This window comes from Ranitomeya imitator, chromosome 1 (genome assembly GCF_032444005.1).
Source record: "Ranitomeya imitator isolate aRanImi1 chromosome 1, aRanImi1.pri, whole genome shotgun sequence".
Lineage (NCBI taxonomy): Eukaryota > Metazoa > Chordata > Amphibia > Anura > Dendrobatidae > Ranitomeya > Ranitomeya imitator.
Window position 1 is genome coordinate 416,018,823 of NC_091282.1, and position 20,625 is coordinate 416,039,447.

Consider the following 20,625-nt stretch of genomic DNA (forward strand, 5'->3'; position numbering starts at 1 on the left):
TATATATATATATATATATATATATATATATATATATAACCTGACCAGCACCTCACAAGTTGGAATATGTGCAAGCTGCAGTGACTGCAAAATATGTATAAAAAAAAAAGCACATCAGCACTCTGTGAATGCCAAGACACTTCCAACCGCTTTGTTCCTCAGCAAGATGTACTTATAAGAAAAACAAACGTTCTTAGCGCATAAATTGGCCAATTCATGTGTGCCCATCAAGTTGTTATTGCCATTGACACTATATGTCTTGGCATTGACAGAGTGCTGCTGTGCTTTCTTTATACATATTTTGTAGTCACTACAGCTTGCACCTATTCACACCTATTCACCTGCTCTCCTCCCATTGACCTGCAAGTGTTCTCAACCAATTCTACTTTCCCATTCAAATCATAGGCTTGCAGCCCAGGAGAGACATCTTTGTCTATTATTGTAGGCTTTTTAGCCCAAAAGTGGCATGTACAGTAGGATATGGAAGGGTTATGATAGAACCCATCAGAGAAGTGTCACCTTGCCGTGGTTGATGGGCACAAAAGAATTTGCCAATCTATGTGCAAAGAACCTTCGCTTTTTTTGTACGTACATCTTGCTGAGGGACAATGCGGTTGGAAGTTGTGAATGCCAAGACATATAGTGTCAATGGAAATAACAGAGTGCTGCTGTGCTTTTTTATACATGGATAAAAAGAATAAAAGCAGGTAGTTCATGTGACGCGTACAGAAAAATCAGAGCGTGACAGGTTGGAATAATATATATATATATATATATATATATATATGTCAAAAAATGAGGCAGCACTCCATGTAGTCAATGTTCAACTTTGTAGGATTTAATCAACCCACTGTGCAGGGCGACGTTTCGGCTCAGACTGAGCCTTTCTCAAGCAATGGGTGGTACAAAAACGTGCATATATATAGTACTTCCATCAATAATTACAACAAATAGGGGTTTAAGCCAATCCAGGTTCATAACATACAGTGCTTCAATTATTTTACCAGTATAAAGTGCTATAGTGCTTAAGTGCTAAATGCTCTAATGTGCTTCTGTTACATACATGTATCCCCCTGTCAAGATCGCTCCATATTTATTGTCCATAGATATTATTACCACTTACTTTATGCTGCGAGGGCTCATGTAACGCATGGAGGACACCATTACTTCTACTTGGCGTCCATACATTCTATCTGCGCATGTCCGGGAAACAAACTAGGCCCAAATAAGAGATTACCGATACTTCTAATCTGCGCTTGCGCACTAGCGCTAATAGACGCCATATGCCCTGTGGCAATAAGCGATTACAGATAGATTCATCTTACGCTTGCGCACTAGCGCTAGTGATAGCCATATTGTGAGTGGCACATTCTACCACTATATGATGCGCTTGTGCCTGACCGCCATATTAAACGTGGCACACACTAAAACGCTAATTCTGTTGTAAAAGACTAGTGGATCACGGATCGATACATTCCATGAACAGCCATGTATTGCATATCATATGGTCTCATGTTGTGGCTTACATTATCCAACTGTCCATTAAATGGACTTCAAATAGGTTTTTTCTGTACCCTGGCTACTCGGACGGCACCTTATTCAGGATGTCTCCGAGCGCCACAGTGTCCAGATGCCCCAGCTAACCTCTATGCGCCAACTGTTGCAATTAGGACAACTACTAGGTAACAACCTTTGCATTTGTACTATTATTATCTGAGCCAACAACCACCATATACAAAAGAATATAGCGCCCTATAGAAAATAATTTTTCTTAAGCTAATATTACTTTTCATCAATTGTTTTATTGTTGTTCCCAGGACAAATTCACAGTTAGAAAAATTATTTTGAGACAAGTTTTTTAATGTTTAGGAATTTTTTGACAGAAACCAAGCATTTATAGAAAAAAACAATAAAAAAATGAAAAAATAATAAGTTTTCGGTCCTCCTGCGTTCATGTCCACCCACAGATTTATTATGGATCTACAGAGGGGATGACAGAAAATATGTTAAAAACAATTAAAATTTAAAACAGAAGGGTAAGTATACCTCTTCTTAACCAAGTCCTCCAACTATACAACCTGAACAAGGAACTATATACCATAAATTACCATACACTTTACATAACTGTGTGAATTTTAAAGTCCACATTAAGGCCATTGGGTTTCAGAGTGTTCAGTTCATAGATCCATTTTAATTCCTTCTTCTTTAGGATCAATTCCCTGTCCCCCCCTCTCCTCTGTGCCGGGACTACATCAATTATTTTGAATTTTAGATCCTTTTCAGTATGGTTAAATTCTAAAAAAATGTTTCGGGACTGGGAGATCCGTTCGCTTTTTACGTATGCTGTATCTATGCTGATTCATTCTGACCTTAAATTCACATGTGGTCTCACCTATATACCAGAGTTTGCAAAGACACATCAGGAGATATATAACATAGGCTGAACTACACGTCAAATATTCATTAATCCTATACATTTTCCCCGTCTGGGGATGTGTAAATGTAGGGCCTTTTATCATATAGGTACAATTCACACAATTCAGACATGGGTAGCATCCCATTTTATTCACACCAGTTAGTGTCCGCTGGGTATTTTGTCTCATTGTCCCTATGTCTGATTTGACTAAGTGGTTGCCAATATTCCTACTTTTTTTGTATGAACATATAGGGTGCTTCTGAAGTTCTTTAATGTCGGGGAGACATCTCCCTAACATCCCCCAATGTTTTTTTATAATTTTAACTACTTCACTGCTTTCTTCAGCAAAAGTCATGACTAGTGGGATTCGGTCAAGCTGCTTCCTTGTATTTGATGACTTATTAATTAGTTCTTCCCTTTTTTGGTTACGGACTTTTTTTCTAGTATATTCCAGTAGGTTTTTTGGGTACCCTCTTCCCAAGAACTTATTAATTAACCTATCGAGCACCTCGTCAACTTCGTCCTCTTTCTTCACGATACGTCTTACTCTCAATAATTGGCTAAGCGGGATTGATCTTACCATGTTACGTGGATGCTGACTATCGTATGTTAGCAGGTTATTCCTATCCGTTTTTTTAACATAGAGTGTTGTGCTCAATTCTCCTTCATTCTGCGTGACCAGTACATCCAAAAATTGTATTTCCAATTTGGACCACACCAACGTGAATTTGATGGTGTCATCGATCGTATTAAGGAACCCATGGAAGTCTTCTAATGCCTTCTGCGTACCCGTCCACAGGAGGAAGACGTCATCTATGTACCTCCACCACACCAGCACTTGCCGGAAGTGGTGGGACACATAGATGAGGTCCTCCTCCAGGGCCTCCATCACCAGGTTTGCATAAGCAGGGGCCAGATTGGCCCCCATGGCTGTTCCCCGTTTTTGTGCATAAAATATATCCCCAAAAAGAAAATAATTACGTTTTAGTATTATTTCAAGTATCCTTAGTAGAAAAATCCTACCTTCCTCAGTATATTGCATTGCATTTAGTTTTTTATCTACCACCCGCAGGCCATTGTCATGGTTAATTGAGGTATATAGGGATACTACGTCAAATGACGCTAATGTGATTTCCTCCGTAAGATGTATTTCCTCCAACTTTTTAATAAAGTCTGTTGTATCCCTAATATACGATTTGCTCTTCTTTACTATCGGGTTAAATATTCTATCCAAGAATATACCCATTTTGCTGAATATCGAATTGACCCCAGAAATTATAGGGCGTCCCGGGGGGTTTATTAAGCTCTTGTGTATTTTGGGGGTAATATACAGCACCGGGGTTGTGGGATCATCCACTATCAAGTAGTCAAATAAATCCTGGTCAATGGTTTGTCCAGGTTAGCTGGGGCATCTGGACACTATGTGGCGCTCGGAGACATCCTGAATAAGGTGCCGTCCGAGTAGCCAGGGTACAGAAAAAACCTATTTGAAGTCCATTTAATGGACAGTTGGATAATGTAAGCCACAACATGAGACCATATGATATGCAATACATGGCTGTTCATGGAATGTATCGATCCGTGATCCACTAGTCTTTTACAACAGAATTAGCGTTTTAGTGTATGCCACGTTTAATATGGCGGTCAGGCACAAGCGCATCATATAGTGGTAGAATGTGCCACTCACAATATGGCTATCACTAGCGCTAGTGCGCAAGCGTAAGATGAATCTATCTGTAATCGCTTATTGCCACAGGGCATATGGCGTCTATTAGCGCTAGTGCGCAAGCGCAGATTAGAAGTATCGGTAATCTCGTATTTGGGCCTAGTTTGTTTCCCGGACATGCGCAGATAGAATGTATGGACGCCAAGTATATGGAATATACTATATATATATATATGGAGCGATCTTGACAGGGGGATACATGTATGTAACAGAAGCACATTAGAGCATTTAGCACTTAAGCACTATAGCACTTTATACTGGTAAAATAATTGAAGCACTGTATGTTATGAACCTGGATTGGCTTAAACCCCTATTGGTTGTAATTATTGATGGAAGTACTATATATATGCACGTTTTTGTACCACCCATTGCTTGAGAAAGGCTCAGTCTGAGCCGAAACGTCGCCCTGCACAGTGGGTTGATTAAATCCTACAAAGTTGAACATTGACTACATGGAGTGCTGCCTCATTTTTTGACGTATAGATTATTTGGATACATGGACTGTTATCCTGGGGCCCTGCACCTGAAGATAAGTTGAAATTGTGCTGTTCCATATATATATATATATATATATATATATATATATATATATATATATATATATATATATATATATATATATATTTCTGCTCGGGTTCCGTCAGACAGGTCCGGTGAGTTCACAGCCAATGAACTCACCTATCTGACGTCAGCACGAGCGCCGTGGGTAATTTTCATTCATTGGCTGTAAACTTGCAGGACCTGTCTGACGGCACCGTGAGCAGGAGAACTTTCTCAATCTCGCAGTGCCCTCAGACAGGGAATAGAAGTTCACAGGGTGAAACTGAGCACACAGTGCCCGGTGTCTCTGCTGGACGGCAGGCTGCATGGTTGCATCATGCAGCCTGCCGTCTAGAAGTAGCAGAACTAGACCAGTCTTGGGACAAATGGATTATCATCTCTGCAGAAAGGTGAGAAATACGGTTGTTTTTTTGTTTGTTTTTTTAACTCTTTTGCAGAAGATGATGGTGTCAGTGGAATGAGTGATATCGTAAGTATGGTTTAATTAAGATTTATTAAAAGGAGTCTGTGTCATTCTTTCAATTAAAGGACGACTTTTTTCTGGGTGTCCATGTTTTTATACGATAGGACTATGGGGTAATGGGGGTGTCTTATCGACTCCTCTCCATTACTAGCCTCAGGGCTTGATGGCACCTGACAATACAAAAGGTAACATAGATGCCCCTTTTCCGGGGCTGCTGAAAGATGATGTTTTTAGCCTGGACGGGGGCCAGTATCCTTGCCCCCTTCCTAGGCTATTAATATCAACCCGCAGCTGTCTGCATAGCCTTTGCTGGTTATTAATTATAGAGGGACCCTACCCCTACGTCATTTTTTTTTTTTTTTTTTACAGACCCATATTTTAATAGCCAGTAAAGGCTAAGTATACAGCTGTGCGATTATATTAATAGCCTGGGAAGCTCCATGGGTATTACCCTCTTCCCAGGCTGTAAACATCGGCCCCCAGCCGTCGGCTTTCCCTCTGCTGGTTAAGAAAATTACACGGGAACCCACACCATTTTTTTCAGAAAAATAATCTTGTATTACTTAAATACATGTACAGTTATAGCTGCACACACTGTACTATTTATATTTGTCACTGCCATCTGTATATCTACCTATTCTATATGTATTTACTGTGTGTAATCCATCTATTCTATCCGGTCGGCTCCTGCAGTGAGTATACACTACGAGGCTGCTGAATTGCCGGCTTTTCTTCTATCTGTGTAATATATATACACGTGTGTGTCACTGACATCTGTATATCTATGTTTTCTTTATGTATATATCTATTCTAACCTGTCACTCTGTGATTTTACTTTATGCGGCACATGGATTGCCGGCTTTTATAAGGACACCGATGCGTAAAAGTTGGACAGCACTTGCACGGTGTAAGTGCGGTGTAATTTTTTTCTCGCACCCATAGGCCTGCATTGGTGAGTATCGGTGACAATGGCAGCCTGCTGTGATTTTACACGCAAGCCGAATATGGCTGAGAAAATAAATGCTCATGTGAGCTGCCCCATAGATTAACACGGGGCCGAATTCTATGAGATGTTTTCTCGCGTAGCACTCGGACATATTCTAAGGTATTGTGACTCCGGCCTATCAATTAACCCCTTCCCGACCTTTGACGCATACGCTGCGTCATGAAAGTCGGTGCCATTCCGACCCATGACGCAGCATATGCGTCATGGAAAGATCGCGTCCCTGCAGGCCGGGTGAAAGGGTTAACTCCCATTTCACCCGATCTGCAGGGACAGGGGGAGTGGTAGTTTAGCCCAGGGGGGGTGGCTTCACCCCCTCGTGGCTACGATCGCTCTGATTGGCTGTTGAAAGTGAAACTGCCAATCAGAGCGATTTGTAATATTTCACCTAAAAAAATGGTGAAATATTACAATCCAGCCATGGCCGATGCTGCAATATCATCGGCCATGGCTGGACACACTAATGTGCACCCACTCCACTCCTCCGATCGCCCCCCCATCTGCGGTCTGCTTCCCTCGGTCCTGTGCTCCGCTCCCCCATCCTCCTGCCCGCTCCCCCCGTGCTCCAATCACACCCCCCGTGCTCCAATCACACCCCCCGCACTCCGATCCCCCCCCGCACAGCGATTCTCCCCCCCACCCCGTGCTCCGATCCACCCGCCCGCACAGCGATCCCCCACTCCGTGCTCCAATCCACCCCCCCGTGTTCCGGTCCACCCCCCCGTGCTCCGACGCCCCCCCCCCCCCCCGGTGCCCTGATCTCCCCCCCCCTTATACTTACCTGGCCTCCCGGGGACCGTCCCGTCTTCTTTCCTGGGCGCCGCCATCTTCCAAAATGGCGGGCGAATGTGCAGTGCGCCCGACGAATCTGCCGGCCGGCAGATTCGTTCCAGAGTGAATTTTGATCACTGAGATATAACCTATCTCAGTGATCAAAATTAAAAAAAAAAAAGTAAATGACCCCCCCCCCCCTTTGTCACCCCCATAGGTAGGGACAATAAAAAAAATATTTTATTTTTTTTTTCCACTAAGGTTGGGGTAAGAACTAGGGTTAGGGGTAGGGGTAGGGTTTCGGTATGTGCACACGTATTCTGTTCCTCTGCGGATTTTTCCGCTGTGGATTTATGGCGGATTTACCATGTTTTTTCTGCGCATTTCAATGCGGTTTTACAACAGCGATTTTCTATTTGAGCAGTTGTAAAACCGCTGCGGAATCCGCAGAAAGAAAGCATTAAGCTACTTACTGGTAGCGGCATTTTTCGGAGGCCCATGACAGCACACGAGAGAGGGGATCCGCCCTTAAGGAACAGGAAACCTACAGATACAAAAGGGCGGCACCACCTCCCCATGCATCAGTTGTATTTCAGAGCCTGAGAGGACTGCCGCGGTTAGTGGTACACAAATATACAATATATACATTATATACATTTGAAACAAAATAACCCATTATTGTAATAAGACACCATACGTGAGATTTACATATTACGCTATATACATATCAGGAAGTGCTACCCCCACGTGAATAGGGAGGGAACTAAGGGTGCTGTCATGGGCCTCCGAAAAATGCCGCTACCAGTAAGTAGCTTAATGCTTTATTCGGACTCCCATGACAGCACACGAGAGATTTACAGAGATGTAAGCTACCTTAGGGAGGGACTATAGATTGTAGCACCCTTAACCCAAAGGAAAGATCAGAGGAGGACCCCAAATCCAACCGATAGTGTTTAAAGAAAGTGGAAGGGGATGACCATGTGGCCGCCTTACATATCTGCTCCACTGACACTCCAGATCTTTCTGCCCAGGATGACGCCATGGCCCGGGTGGAATGTGCCTTTAGGTTCTGCGGAGCTGGCCCCCCACCTGCTGTATAAGCTAGAGAGATAGTTTCCCTAATCCATTTAGCCAGTAAATATTTCGATACTCTAAATCCTTTCTTTGGACCTTGGAAGGAAAGAAGCAGTGCCCCATCCTTCTTCCAATTATCAGTAGCTGAAATATACTGAAGAAGAGATCTCCTGACGTCTAACGTATGAAGCTCCTGCTCTTTAGGATTAGAGGGATTAGGAATAAAGGACGGCAAAACTATCTCCTGTGATCTATGGAACCGTGTCGCCACCTTTGGCAGATATGCTGGGTCTGGTCTAAGGACTACTCTGTCTGACAAGATTTCAGTGTATGGAGGAGCTCTGGAAAGTGCCTGTATATCCCCTATCCTGCGAGCTGAGGTTATGGCGATCAGGAAGGCTGTCTTAAGTGTCAACATTTTGATCGAGGCCTCCTGCAGAGGTTCAAAGGGGGGTTTAGTTAGAGAGGACAGAACTAAATTTAAATCCCATGGAACTGTTCTGTCTTTATGCAGTGGTGTAGATCTACTAACTGCCTTCATAAACCTCGCTATCCAGTAGTTATTCGCTATATTACAGGAAAACAGGGCACCTAAAGCTGAGACCTGTACCCTAAGGGTACTAGGAGAGAGTTTTAACTCGAACCCCTTCTGTAGGAACTCTAGGATTTGTTGTACTGGCACCCCGTCTTGGATATTAAACTTTGAACAAGACAAGAACTTTCTCCAAGTCCTAGAGTAGATTTTCGTAGTTATTTGCTTTCTACTCTTTAGGAGCGTCTCCACCAAGTTTGGAGAGAAGCCTTTCCCCACTAATAGTGACCGTTCAAACACCATGCCGTCAAATGGAGCCCCGTCACTTGTGGATGGGAGATCGGTCCCTGCGAAAGCAAGTTCGGGATCTCTGGCAGTACCCAGGGGACCGCTACAGACATTGTCTTGAGCCAGGCAAACCAGGTTCTTCTGGGCCAAAAGGGGGCGATAAGGATGACTTTCGCTCGATCCTCCCTGATTTTCCTCACCACTAGAGGTATCAGGTTCAGTGGTGGGAAAGCATAGGCTAGTGGAAAATCCCATTTTATGAGAAACGCGTCTACCGCCAGGGGATTCTCCCTGGGATTTAGGGAGCAAAAAAGTTTTACTTTTCTGTTGTTTCTGGTGGCGAATAGATCCACCACTGGTTGACCCCATCTGCGGACGACAAGATTGAAAATGTCCTCGTTGAGAGACCACTCTCCCTGTTTTAACACATTTCGGCTGAGGAAATCTGCTGCCACATTTTCTTTTCCTTTGATGTGAAGAGCTGTCAAAGATAGAAAATTGAGCTCTGCCACCTGGAACAACCGATCCGTGATCTGCATTAAAGTTTCGGAACGAGTTCCCCCTTGCCGGTTTATGTAAGCGACCGCCACTCTGTTGTCCGACAGAATTCTGACGTGCTGGCCCTGCAGATATACGAGGAATTTTTTAACAGCCAGTTCAACCGCCAACAACTCTCTTTGATTAGATGAAAATGTTGTGAAGGGTTCCCACTGTCCCTGGACCACCATGTCCCCCATATAGGCTCCCCACCCTGAAGAGCTGGCATCCGTGGTTATCACGTGGGTGACATCTATCATCCAGGGAACCCCTGCTGATAAATTTTGTTTATCTAGCCACCATCTAAGGGAATTCAATGTTATCGGCCTCAATGTCAATTTTCCATTCAATGCGCCTCCTAAGGCTCGGTCATGGAACAGGACTTCATTTTGTAGGGACCTGGTGTGGAACTGAGCCCACTTAACTGCTGGGATGCAAGATGTGAGTGACCCAAGTAGAGACATTGCTTGCCTAAGTGTCATGGAAGGTGTATTGATTGCTCTTAATACAAAACTCTGAATTTGGTCCATTTTCTCTATAGGGAGGAGACACTGCTGTGTCACTGATATGATCCAACCCAACCGTTCTAGTTTGGTTTTAGCAATCTCCCATTGTGACAGACAATGATCTACCGAGTTACCTACAATGAGGAAATCGTCTAAGTAGGGGACTATAAGGATATTTGACTCTCTTAAATGCGCCATAACTTCCGCAATTATTTTAGTAAACACCCTAGGTGCCGAGGTGATCCCAAAGGGGAGCGCTCTGAATTGAAAATGTCGAATCCTACCCCCCATTAGTATCGCTACCCTCAGGTATCGTTGGAAATCAGCATGAATGGGTACATGATAGTAGGCATCTTTCAAATCCACTACTACCATGAAACAGTTGTTGAAAAGCATTTTTATTGCCGAATTGATGGACTCCATTTTGAAAGTGTGTTTCACCAAAAACTTATTGAGACCCTTAAGATTTATAATGGTCCTGTAAGATTTATCAGGCTTCTGGATTAGGAACAGGGGAGAGTAAAACCCTTCCCCTGCCTGAGAATACGGCACCTCTACCAAAACATTTTTGGAACAAAGAGTCCTCACTTCCTCTTCTAGGGCGAATTGTTCAGTGGGAGATGAGCGCCAGGGTGTTAACCTAAATTTGTCCTGTGGAATATGAACAAATTCCAGCTTGAGACCATGGGAAACAGTGTCTTTTATCCAAACGCTGTTTGTGATTTTCGACCACTCTGCCGAGAAATGCAATAGTCTCCCTCCCACTGGAATTGCCAGTCATTGGTCTTGTTTTTTATTTTCCGTCTGGTTACGGCGAAACATGAGACCTGTACCTCGCTTTCGCCTATCCTCCCATCTGGGACGATCTCTCCCTGGTGAAAAGGTTCGCTTTCCTCCCCGGTTGAACCTTCTTTTGTTGAAGGGACGACGGTATGGATTGAACAGGTTGGGAAACTTTTTCTTATCATCTCCTGCTTTCTCCAGGAGTTCATCCAGGGTAGGCCCAAATAAATATTCGCCTTTACAAGGGATAGCGCAGAGCTTCGCTTTTGCCTGCATATCCCCCGGCCAGCATTTCAGCCATAGGGCTCTCCTTGCAGCATTAGAAAGTCCTGCTGCTCTAGCTGCCAACTTTACGGAGTCAATTGAGGCGTCTGATAAAAAAGCCGCCCCCTCCTGGATTACAGGTAATGCTGAGAGAATGGACTCTCTAGAGGCCCCTTGTTTTAATTGGGTCTCCAACTGGTCCAGCCAGACCATCATTGACCTTGCCGTGCAGGTTGAAGCTACCGCAGGTCTTAAGGAGCCAGCTGCCATCTCCCAGGTTCCCTTCAGGAAGGTATCCACTTTCCTATCCAGGGGGTCTTTAAGTGTTCCCATATCTTCAAATGGGAGAGAAGATCGTTTAGCTACCTTGGCAATTGCTGCATCCAGCTTGGGTGCTTTCTCCCAGTTACCTACTGCTGGGTCATCAAAAGGGTATCGACGTTTTTGCGCAGGTGGTAAGGAGCCTTTTCTCTCCGGTTTTCTCCACTCCCTATTAATAAGATCTTGTATTTTCTCATTTAAAGGAAACACTCTGCGCTTCTTTTGCTCCAATCCACTGAACATCATTTGTTCTTTGGATAGTTGAGGCTTGGGTTCCGATATACCCATTGTGCCTCTGACCGCCTTTACCAATTTGTCTATCCTTTCTAGGGGTAGGCAAAACCGAGCAGCGTCTTCTTCCGAAGAGGAGGATGATGCTGCTGAATTGTCTGATTCTTCGGACTTGTCCTTTTCCACAGACGAATCAGATGCCCACTCAGTTCTCTGCCTAGAACCTCCTGACTGTGAAAGGTTTTTAAAGGACTCTTTAACCTCCATTCTAATCATCTCCTTGAGACTGGCCGTAATAGAGGAGGATTCTTCGGCTACCTACGGGGATAAGTAAGGTAGACTAGAGTGTAAAATCTACATGCTATACCCCCTCCCCTCCTTCCAGAACCTCACCGTCTGCTGGATACAGGGGTCACATAGTTTTTTAGGGTGTGAGTCAGGCAAGGGAACCCCGCAGATGGCACATTCCCTATGCTTCGCCTTACTGACGTTTTTCCTTCCCTGCATAAAACACATGAGGGGAGACTAGTCACTAAGTGAACTTTCTCGAAGATCACTTACCAGTGGCTGATCACACCCAGAAATACCGAAGCACGAGGGGGATCCTTTTTGACTGACCCTCCAGACCCCTGTCTGGAGGAGCTTCTGCGGCCCGAACCATCGCTCCTTTTTTCATGTTCCTTCTCCTTGGGTTTCTGGGATGCTTGTTCCAGCAGCACAACCTGCTGATCCTGATCTGAATCCATTTTCAGTAAATTGGAGCCAGAACCCGGGAACATGCTGCTGGAGCCGCCTTATAAGGCCCCTCCTTCGGTCAGCGCACCTTGCCCAGCTTGCTTGTTTAATTTTCCCGCCCCCCCGCAGCTGTGGGGAATCAATCGTCGCTCCGGAGGGATTGCGGCATGATCTCCGGTGGGCGCCACCATCTTGGAGCCCCCGCGCATGCGCAGGAGCTCACCGATCCGGAAGACGTCGCCGGCTCCGCCCCCCGACGTCATCACAGCTTACAGCGCTTCCTGTCAGCGCTGCAGCTCTCGTGGAACGCCGAGGCCGGCCAGCTACGATCCGATCGGCGCCCCCCCGATGCCGCCGCGCTCCCCCCTGCTCCAGAGAGACCCACAGCCCACGGGAAGGGCGACTTACCAGACGCTGGCCCCGGAGACCGGACACCCCCTGGCGACCGCTCCTCGCTGCCTAGTCACCGCCGTGCCGCCCTGCCAGGGCCACCGTGACTACTTCAGGTACCCGCACCGGCCTAAGTGGGAGACCCTCTCGCCACCAGAATCGGTCCGGCCGGCCTGGACTCCTCTAGTTTCTATAGGCATCCAGTCCCTTCAGGAACAGGAAACCAACTGATGCATGGGGAGAGGTGCCGCCCTTTTGTATCTGTAGGTTTCCTGTTCCTTAAGGGCGGATCCCCTCTCTCGTGTGCTGTCATGGGAGTCCGAATAAATGACATGCTGCGGAATGTAAACCGCTGCGTTTCCGTGCAGTTTTTCCGCAGCATGTGTACAGCGATTTTTGTTTCCCATAGGTTTGCATTGAACTGTAAACTCATGGGAAACTGCTGCGGATCCGCAGCGTTTTCCGCAGCGTGTGCACATACCTTTAGAATTAGGCTATGTGCACACGGTGCGGATTGGCCGCTGCGGATCCGCAGCAGAGTTCCATCAGGTTTACAGTACCATGTAAACATATGGAAAACCAAATCCGCTGTGCCCATGGTGCGGAAAATACCACGCGGAAACGCTGGGTTGTATTTTCCGCAGCATGTCAATTCTTTGTGCGGATTCCGCAGCGTTTTACACCTGTTCCTCAATAGGAATCCGCAGGTGAAATCCGGACAAAAAACACTGGAAATCCGTGGTAAATCCGCAGGTAAAACGCAGTGCCCTTTACCCGCGGATTTTTCAAAAATGGTGCTGAAAAATCTCATACGAATCCGCAACGTTGGCACATAGCCTTAGGGTTAGGGTTGGGTTGGAATTAGGGTTGTGGTTAGGGTTGTGTTGGGGTTACGGGTGTGTTGGGGTTAGGGTTGTGATTAGGGTTACGGCTACAGTTGGGATTAGGGTTAGGGGTGTGGGGGGGTTAGTGTTGGAGTTAGAATTGAGGGGTTTCCACTGTTTAGGCACATCAGGGGGTCTCCAAACGCAACATGGCGCCACCATTAATTCCAGCCAATCTTGTATTCAAAAAGTCAAATGGTGCTCCCTCACTTCCGAGCCCCGACGTGCACCCAAACAGTGGTTTACCCCCACATATGGGGTACCAGCATACTCAGGACAAACTGCGCAACAATTACTGGGGTCCAATTTCTCCTGTTACCCTTGTGAAAATAAAGAAATGCTTGCTAAAACATCATTTTTGAGGAAAGAAAAATGATTTTTTATTTTCACGGCTCTGCGTTGTAAACGTCTGTGAAGCACTTGGGGGTTCAAAGTGCTCACCACATATCTAGATAAGTTCCTTGGGGGGGTCTAGTTTCTAAAATGGGGTCACTTGTGGGGGGTTTCTACTGTTTAGGCACACCAGGGGCTCTGCAAACGCAATGTGACGCCCGCAGACCATTCCATCAAAGTCTGCATTTCAAAAGTCACTACTTCCCTTCTGAGCCCCGACGTGTGCCCAAACAGTGGTTTACCCCCACACATGGGGTATCAGTGTACTCAGGAGAAACTGGTCAACAACTTTTGGGGTCCAATTTCTCCTGTAACCCTTGGGAAAATAAAAAATTCTGGGCTAAATTATTATTTTTGAGGAAAGAAAACGTATTTATTATTTTCACGGCTCTGCATTATAAACTTCTATGAAGCACTTGGGGGTTCAAAGTGCTCACCACACATCTAGATAAGTTCCTTTCGGGGTCTAGTTTCCAAAATGGGGTCACTTGTGGGGGGTTTCTACTGTTTAGGCACATCAGGGGCTCTGCAAACGCAACGTGACGCCCGCAGAGCATTCCATCAAAGTCTGCATTTCAAAACGTTACTACTTCAATTCCGAGCCCCGGCATGTGCCCAAACAGTAGTTTACCCCCACATATGGGGTATCACCGTACTCAGGAGAAACTGGTCAACAACTTTTGGGGTCAAATTTCTCCTGTTACCCTTTGTAAAATAAAAAATTGCAGGCTAAAATATCATTTTTGAGAAAATATATATATTTTTTTTTTTCATGGCTCTGCGTTAAACTTCTGTGAAGCACTTGGGGGTTCAAAGTCCTCACCACACATCTAGATTAGTTCCTTTGGGGGTCTAGTTTCCAAAATGGGGTCATTTCTGGGGGATCTCCAATGTTTAGGCACACAGGGGCTCTCCAAACGTGACATGGTGTCCGCTAATGATTGGAGCTAATTTTCCATTTAAAAAGCCAAATGGCGTGCCATCCCTTCCGAGCCCTGCCGTGCGCCCAAACAGTGGTTTACCCCCACATATGGGGTATCAGCGTACTCAGGACAAACTGGACAACAATATTTAGGGTCCAATTTCTCCTATTATCCTTGGCAAAATAGGAAATTCCAGGCTAAAAAAATCATTTTTGAGGAAAGAAAAATTATTTTTTATTTTCATGGCTCTGCGTTATAAACTTCTGTGAAGCACCTGGGGGTTTAAAGTGCTCAATAGGCATCTAGATAAGTTCCTTGGGGGGTCTAGTTTCCAAAATGGGGTCACTTGTGGGGGAGCTCCAATGCATAGGCACACAGGGGCTCTCCAAACGCGACATGGTGTCCGCTAACAATTGGAGCTAATTTTCCATTCAAAAAGTCAAATGGCGCGCCTTCCCTTCCGAGCCCTGCCGTGTGCCCAAACAGTGGTTTACCCCCACATATGAGGTATCGGCGTACTCGGGAGAAATTGCCCAACAAATTTTATGATCCATTTTATCCTACTACCCATGTGAAAATGAAAAAATTGAGGCGAAAAGAATTTTTTTGTGAAAAAAAAAGTACTTTTTCATTTTTACAGATCAATTTGTGAAGCACCTGAGGGTTTAAAGTGCTCACTAGGCATCTAAATAAGTTCCTTGGGGGGTCTAGTTTCCAAAATGGGGTCACTTGTGGGGGAGCTCCAATGCATAGGCACACAGGGGCTCTCCAAACGCGACATGGTGTCCGCTAACAATTGGAGCTAATTTTCCATTCAAAAAGTCAAATGGCGCTCCTTCCCTTCCGAGCCCTGCCGTGCGCCCAAACAGTGGTTTACCCCCACATATGAGGTATCAGCGTACTCAGGACAAATTGCACAACAACTTTCGTGGTTCAGTTTCTCCTTTTACCATTGGGAAAATAAAAAAATTGTTGCTAAAAGATAATTTTTGTGACTAAAAAGTTAAATGTTCATTTTTTCCTTCCATGTTGCTTCTGCTGCTGTGAAGCACCTGAAGGGTTAATAAACTTCTTGAATGTGGTTTTGAGTACCTTGAGGGGTGCAGTTTTTAGAATGGTGTCACTTTTGGGTATTTTCAGCCATATAGACCCCTCAAACTGACTTCAAATGTGAGGTGGTCCCTAAAAAAAATGGTTTTGTAAATTTCGTTGTAATAATGACAAATCGCTGGTCAAATTTTAACCCTTATAACTTCCTAACAAAAAAAAAATTTTGTTTCCAAAATTGTGCTGATGTAAAGTATACATGTGGGAAATGTTATTTATTAACTATTTTGTGTCACATATCTCTCTGGTTTAACAGAATAAAAATTCAAAATGTGAAAATTGCACAAATCACAAATAAACGCAGAATTTATTGACCTAAATTTACCACTAACATGAAGCCCAATATGTCACGAAAAAACAATCTCAGAACCGCTAGGATCCGTTGAAGCGTTCCTGAGTTATTACCTCATAAAGGGACACTGGTCAGAATTGCAAAAAACGGCAAGGTCTTTAAGGTCAAAATAGGCTGGGTCATGAAGGGGTTAATCTCTGTGGCATCAATTAATATTGCTCTTCATATCATGGTTCTTTAGAAAAATCTTCTTAGAACACATTCCATTTTTTCCCCCCCTTTACGAATTGGACTTATAAAAGCAAAACTCAAAACAATTCAGCCAATGATGTGCATAGCTGGGGGCTAAATGCTGACAGCGCAGGAGTATTGGGAGTTGGGGAGATAAATTGTAGGGAAACCCAAGCCCCCATTTGAACTCACCCTCCCTCTGATTGGTCAGGGGGTGACAGCTGATGCAATGTCTGCAGTGAGTCTCATCTGTACCAGCAGGACTAGCCAGTAGCCCCCATTGTCTGCCCTGCTGCCCCACCATTATACCAGGCATTCCTGCAATGGTTCCATTTATCAGGATTGGAGAGTCCTTATATAATGCAGCAGGAATAATCCATTCAGTTCTGGCACATTGCTGTGTTGCACTCTCACACCATCTCAGTACAAATGCATGCATAGGGGTCTATGGCAGTCCTACTGTCTGCCTTATGCAGGTAGACATGCAGTCCTATTGGCATTGCTGGCACATTCTCCCCTACAGCTAGAGGAGTTGTGGGTATGAAAGCCGCAGGATCATGGCTACAGGAACAATCCAGTCACTTACATCATCCATTCCCTATGTTGTAATTGCACATTTCGAGGGCACGGTCTATAGCAGCAGGGCGTTCCATATGGCAAAGCATGGTGATGGCGGGCAGCTGAGTGCGGGTGCACAATATCCTAGCTCATCATTCTCCACCATCACAGCAGTACTTACAGACGGCGGAAGCTTCGCAGGTCCAGCACCAAAATTCAGAACCTGGGTGATGATGTCCATGGCTGCAGTCAGGGGCTGCTACTCAGCGCAGTGTGCACGCTCTCAGCGGTACTGGAGCAGATTCATGCTCTGCATCTCTGCCTCAGTAAATATGAAGCAGAGGGGCTTCTTCTCATTGGTCAATTTCACATGGTGATTTTTGCTTCAGCACGATGGTTGGACGGACGTTCCAGCCAGGATTTCTGATTGGCTAACTGTCCACGAGTTCAGCGCGTGATCAGCTAACTAGAGATGCAAGGCAGAAATGAGATTGCACCATCCAGCAACAAACTACATGTGGAGGAGGCGGAACCTCACCTGAGCACAGCCTCTAGTAATGGTACCGTGTGTATAGTCCCCTACACATACATTATACAGGGGCAGAATGTTACCTCAGTATAGCCACACATAGTAATGGTACAATGTGTATAGTCTCCTACACATACACTATACAGGGGCAGAATGTTACCTCAGTATAGCCACACATAGTAATGGTACAATGTGTATAGTCTCCTACACATACACTATACAGGGGCAGAATGTTACCTCAGTATAGCCACACATAGTAATGGTACAATGTGTATAGTCCCCTACACATACATTATACAGGGGCAGAATGTTACCTCAGTATAGCCACACATAGTAATGGTACAATGTGTATAGTCCCCTACACATACACTATACAGGGGCAGAATGTTACCTCAGTATAGCCACACATAGTAACGGTACAATGTGTATAGTCCCCTACACATACACTATACAGGGGCAGAATGTTACCTCAGTATAGCCACACATAGTAACGGTACAATGTGTATAGTCCCCTACACATACACTATACAGGGGCAGAATGTTACCTCAGTATAGCCACACATAGTAACGGTACAATGTGTATAGTCCCCTACACATACACTATACAGGGGCAGAATGTTACCTCAGTATAGCCACACATAGTAACGGTACAATGTGTATAGTCCCCTACACATACACTATACAGGGGCAGAATGTTACCTCAGTATAGCCACACATAGTAACGGTACAATGTGTATAGTCCCCTACACATACACTATACAGGGGCAGAATGTTACCTCAGTATAATAATAATAATAATAATTTTATTTATATAGCGCCAACATATTCCGCAGCGCTTTACAAATTATAGAGGGGACTTGTACAGACAATAGACATTCCAGCATAACAGAAATACAGTTCAAAACAGATACCAGGAGGAGTGAGGGCCCTGCTCGCAAGCTTACAAACTATGGGGAAAAGGGGAGACACGAGAGGTGGATGGTAACAATTGCTTTAGTTATTCGGACCAGCTATAGTGTAAGGCTCAGGTGTTCATGTAAAGCTGCATGAACCAGTTACCTGCCTAAGTATGTAGCAGTACAGACACAGAGGGCTAATACTGCATAAAGTGTATGAGAACATGATGCGAGGAACCTTTTTTTTTTTTTTTTTTATTATAAATAGGCCACACAGGGATCGTTAGGTTAATGCATTGAGGCGGTAGGCCAGTCTGAACAAATGAGTTTTTATGGCACGCTTAAAACTGTGGGGATTGGGGATTAATCGTATTAACCTAGGTAGTGCATTCCAAAGAATCGGCGCAGCACGTGTAAAGTCTTGGAGACGGGAGTGGGAGGTTCTGATTATTGAGGATGCTAACCTGAGGTCATTAGCGGAGCGGAGGGCACGGGTAGGGTGGTAGACTGATACCAGGGAGGAGATGTAGGGTGGTGCTGAGCCATGGAGTGCTTTGTGGATGAGGGTAGTAGTTTTGTACTGGATTCTGGAGTGGATGGGTAGCCAGTGTAATGACTGGCACAGGGTAGAGGCATCGGTGTAACGGTTGGTGAGGAATATGATCCTGGCTGCAGCATTCAGGACAGATTGGAGCGGGGAGAGTTTTGCAAGAGGGAGACCGATTAGTAGAGAGTTACAATAGTCCAGACGAGAATGAATAAGTGAAACAGTCAGAGTTTTTGCAGAGTCGAAATTAAGAAAAGGGCGAATTCTAGAAATGTTTTTGAGATGCAGGTAAGAAGAGCGAGCCAGTGATCGGATGTAGGGGGTGAATGAAAGGTCAGAATCAAGGATGACCCCAAGGCAGCGGGCATGTTGCTTTGGAGTAATGGTGGAACCGCACACGGAGATGGCAATGTCAGGCAAAGGTAGGTTAGTAGAGGGAGAGAACACGAGGAGTTCAGTTTTTGACAGGTTTAGTTTCAGATAGAGGGAGGACATGATGTTAGAGACAGCGGTAAGACAATCACTGGTGTTTTCTAAAAAGGTCGGTGTGATATCGGGAGCAGAAGTGTATAATTGGGTGTCGTCAGCATAGAGATGGTACTGGAAACCAAATCTACTGATTGTTTGTCCAATAGGGGCAGTATACAACGAGAAGAGTAGGGGGCCTAGGACTGATCCTTGAGGAACCCCAACAGTAAGGGGAAGGTGAGAGGAGGAGGAACCAGCAAAACATACAGTGAAGGATCGGTCAGAGAGATAGGAGGAGAACCAGGAGAGAACGGTGTCCTTGAGGCCGATGGAGCGGAGCATAGTGAGGAGGAGCTGATGATCCACAGTGTCGAATGCTGCAGAGAGATCCAAGAGAATTAGCATGGAGTAGTGACCATTAGATTTAGCTGTTAGTAGGTCATTAGAGACTTTAATGAGGGCAGTTTCAGTAGAGTGTAAAGAGCGGAAGCCAGATTGAAGAGGGTCGAGAAGAGAGTTATCTGAGAGATAGCGGGTAAGACGGGAGTGGACCAGGCGTTCGAGGAGTTTAGAGATGAAGGGAAGATTAGAGACAGGTCTATAATTAGCGGCACAGTTTTGATCGAGGGATGGTTTTTTAAGTAATGGATGTATGATGGCATGCTTAAATGAGGAGGGAAAAATACCGGAAGTGAGGGAAAGGTTGAATATTTTTGTTAGGTGAGAGGTGATAGCCGGGGAAAGGGACTGGAGGAGATGTGACGGAATGGGGTCACTGGTGCAAGTGGTCGGGCGAGAAGATGCAAGGAGCCTGCTTACTTCTTCTTCTGTAACTGCTTCAAAGTCAGAGAGTGAACTAGATGCAGTGGGGGAGGGAGGACAGTGCATGGTATGAAGAGATTGGGAGATGATTTCCTGTCGAATGTGGTCAATTTTTTCTTTGAAGTAATTGGCCAGATCGTCAGCACGGAGATCCGTGGTTGGGGCCTGCTCTCTTGGGTTGAGTAGGGACTGGAACGTGTCAAAGAGACGTTTAGGGTTATTGGACAGGGAGGTGATGAGGGTGTTGACGTAGGTTTGTTTGGAGAGGTGAAGGGCAGAATTGTATGTCTTTAGCATGAACTTATAATGGATGAAATCTTCGGGTAGATTAGATTTTCTCCACAGACGTTCTGCGCACCTGGAGCACTGCTGCA

General features: G+C 45.1%; 1 protein-coding gene across 1 annotated transcript in view; it reads right to left on the minus strand.

Annotated features, from left to right (window-relative positions):
- Positions 1–17,449, minus strand: part of PSAT1 (phosphoserine aminotransferase 1) — an 81,289-nt gene extending 63,840 nt beyond the window's left edge. Inside the window, exon 1 of the mRNA XM_069762918.1 lies at positions 17,171–17,449. Coding sequence (XP_069619019.1) covers positions 17,171–17,230 — 60 coding nt within the window. The 5' untranslated portion in view covers positions 17,231–17,449. The remainder of the gene's footprint in view (positions 1–17,170) is intronic.
- Positions 17,450–20,625: the final 3,176 nt, after the last annotated feature.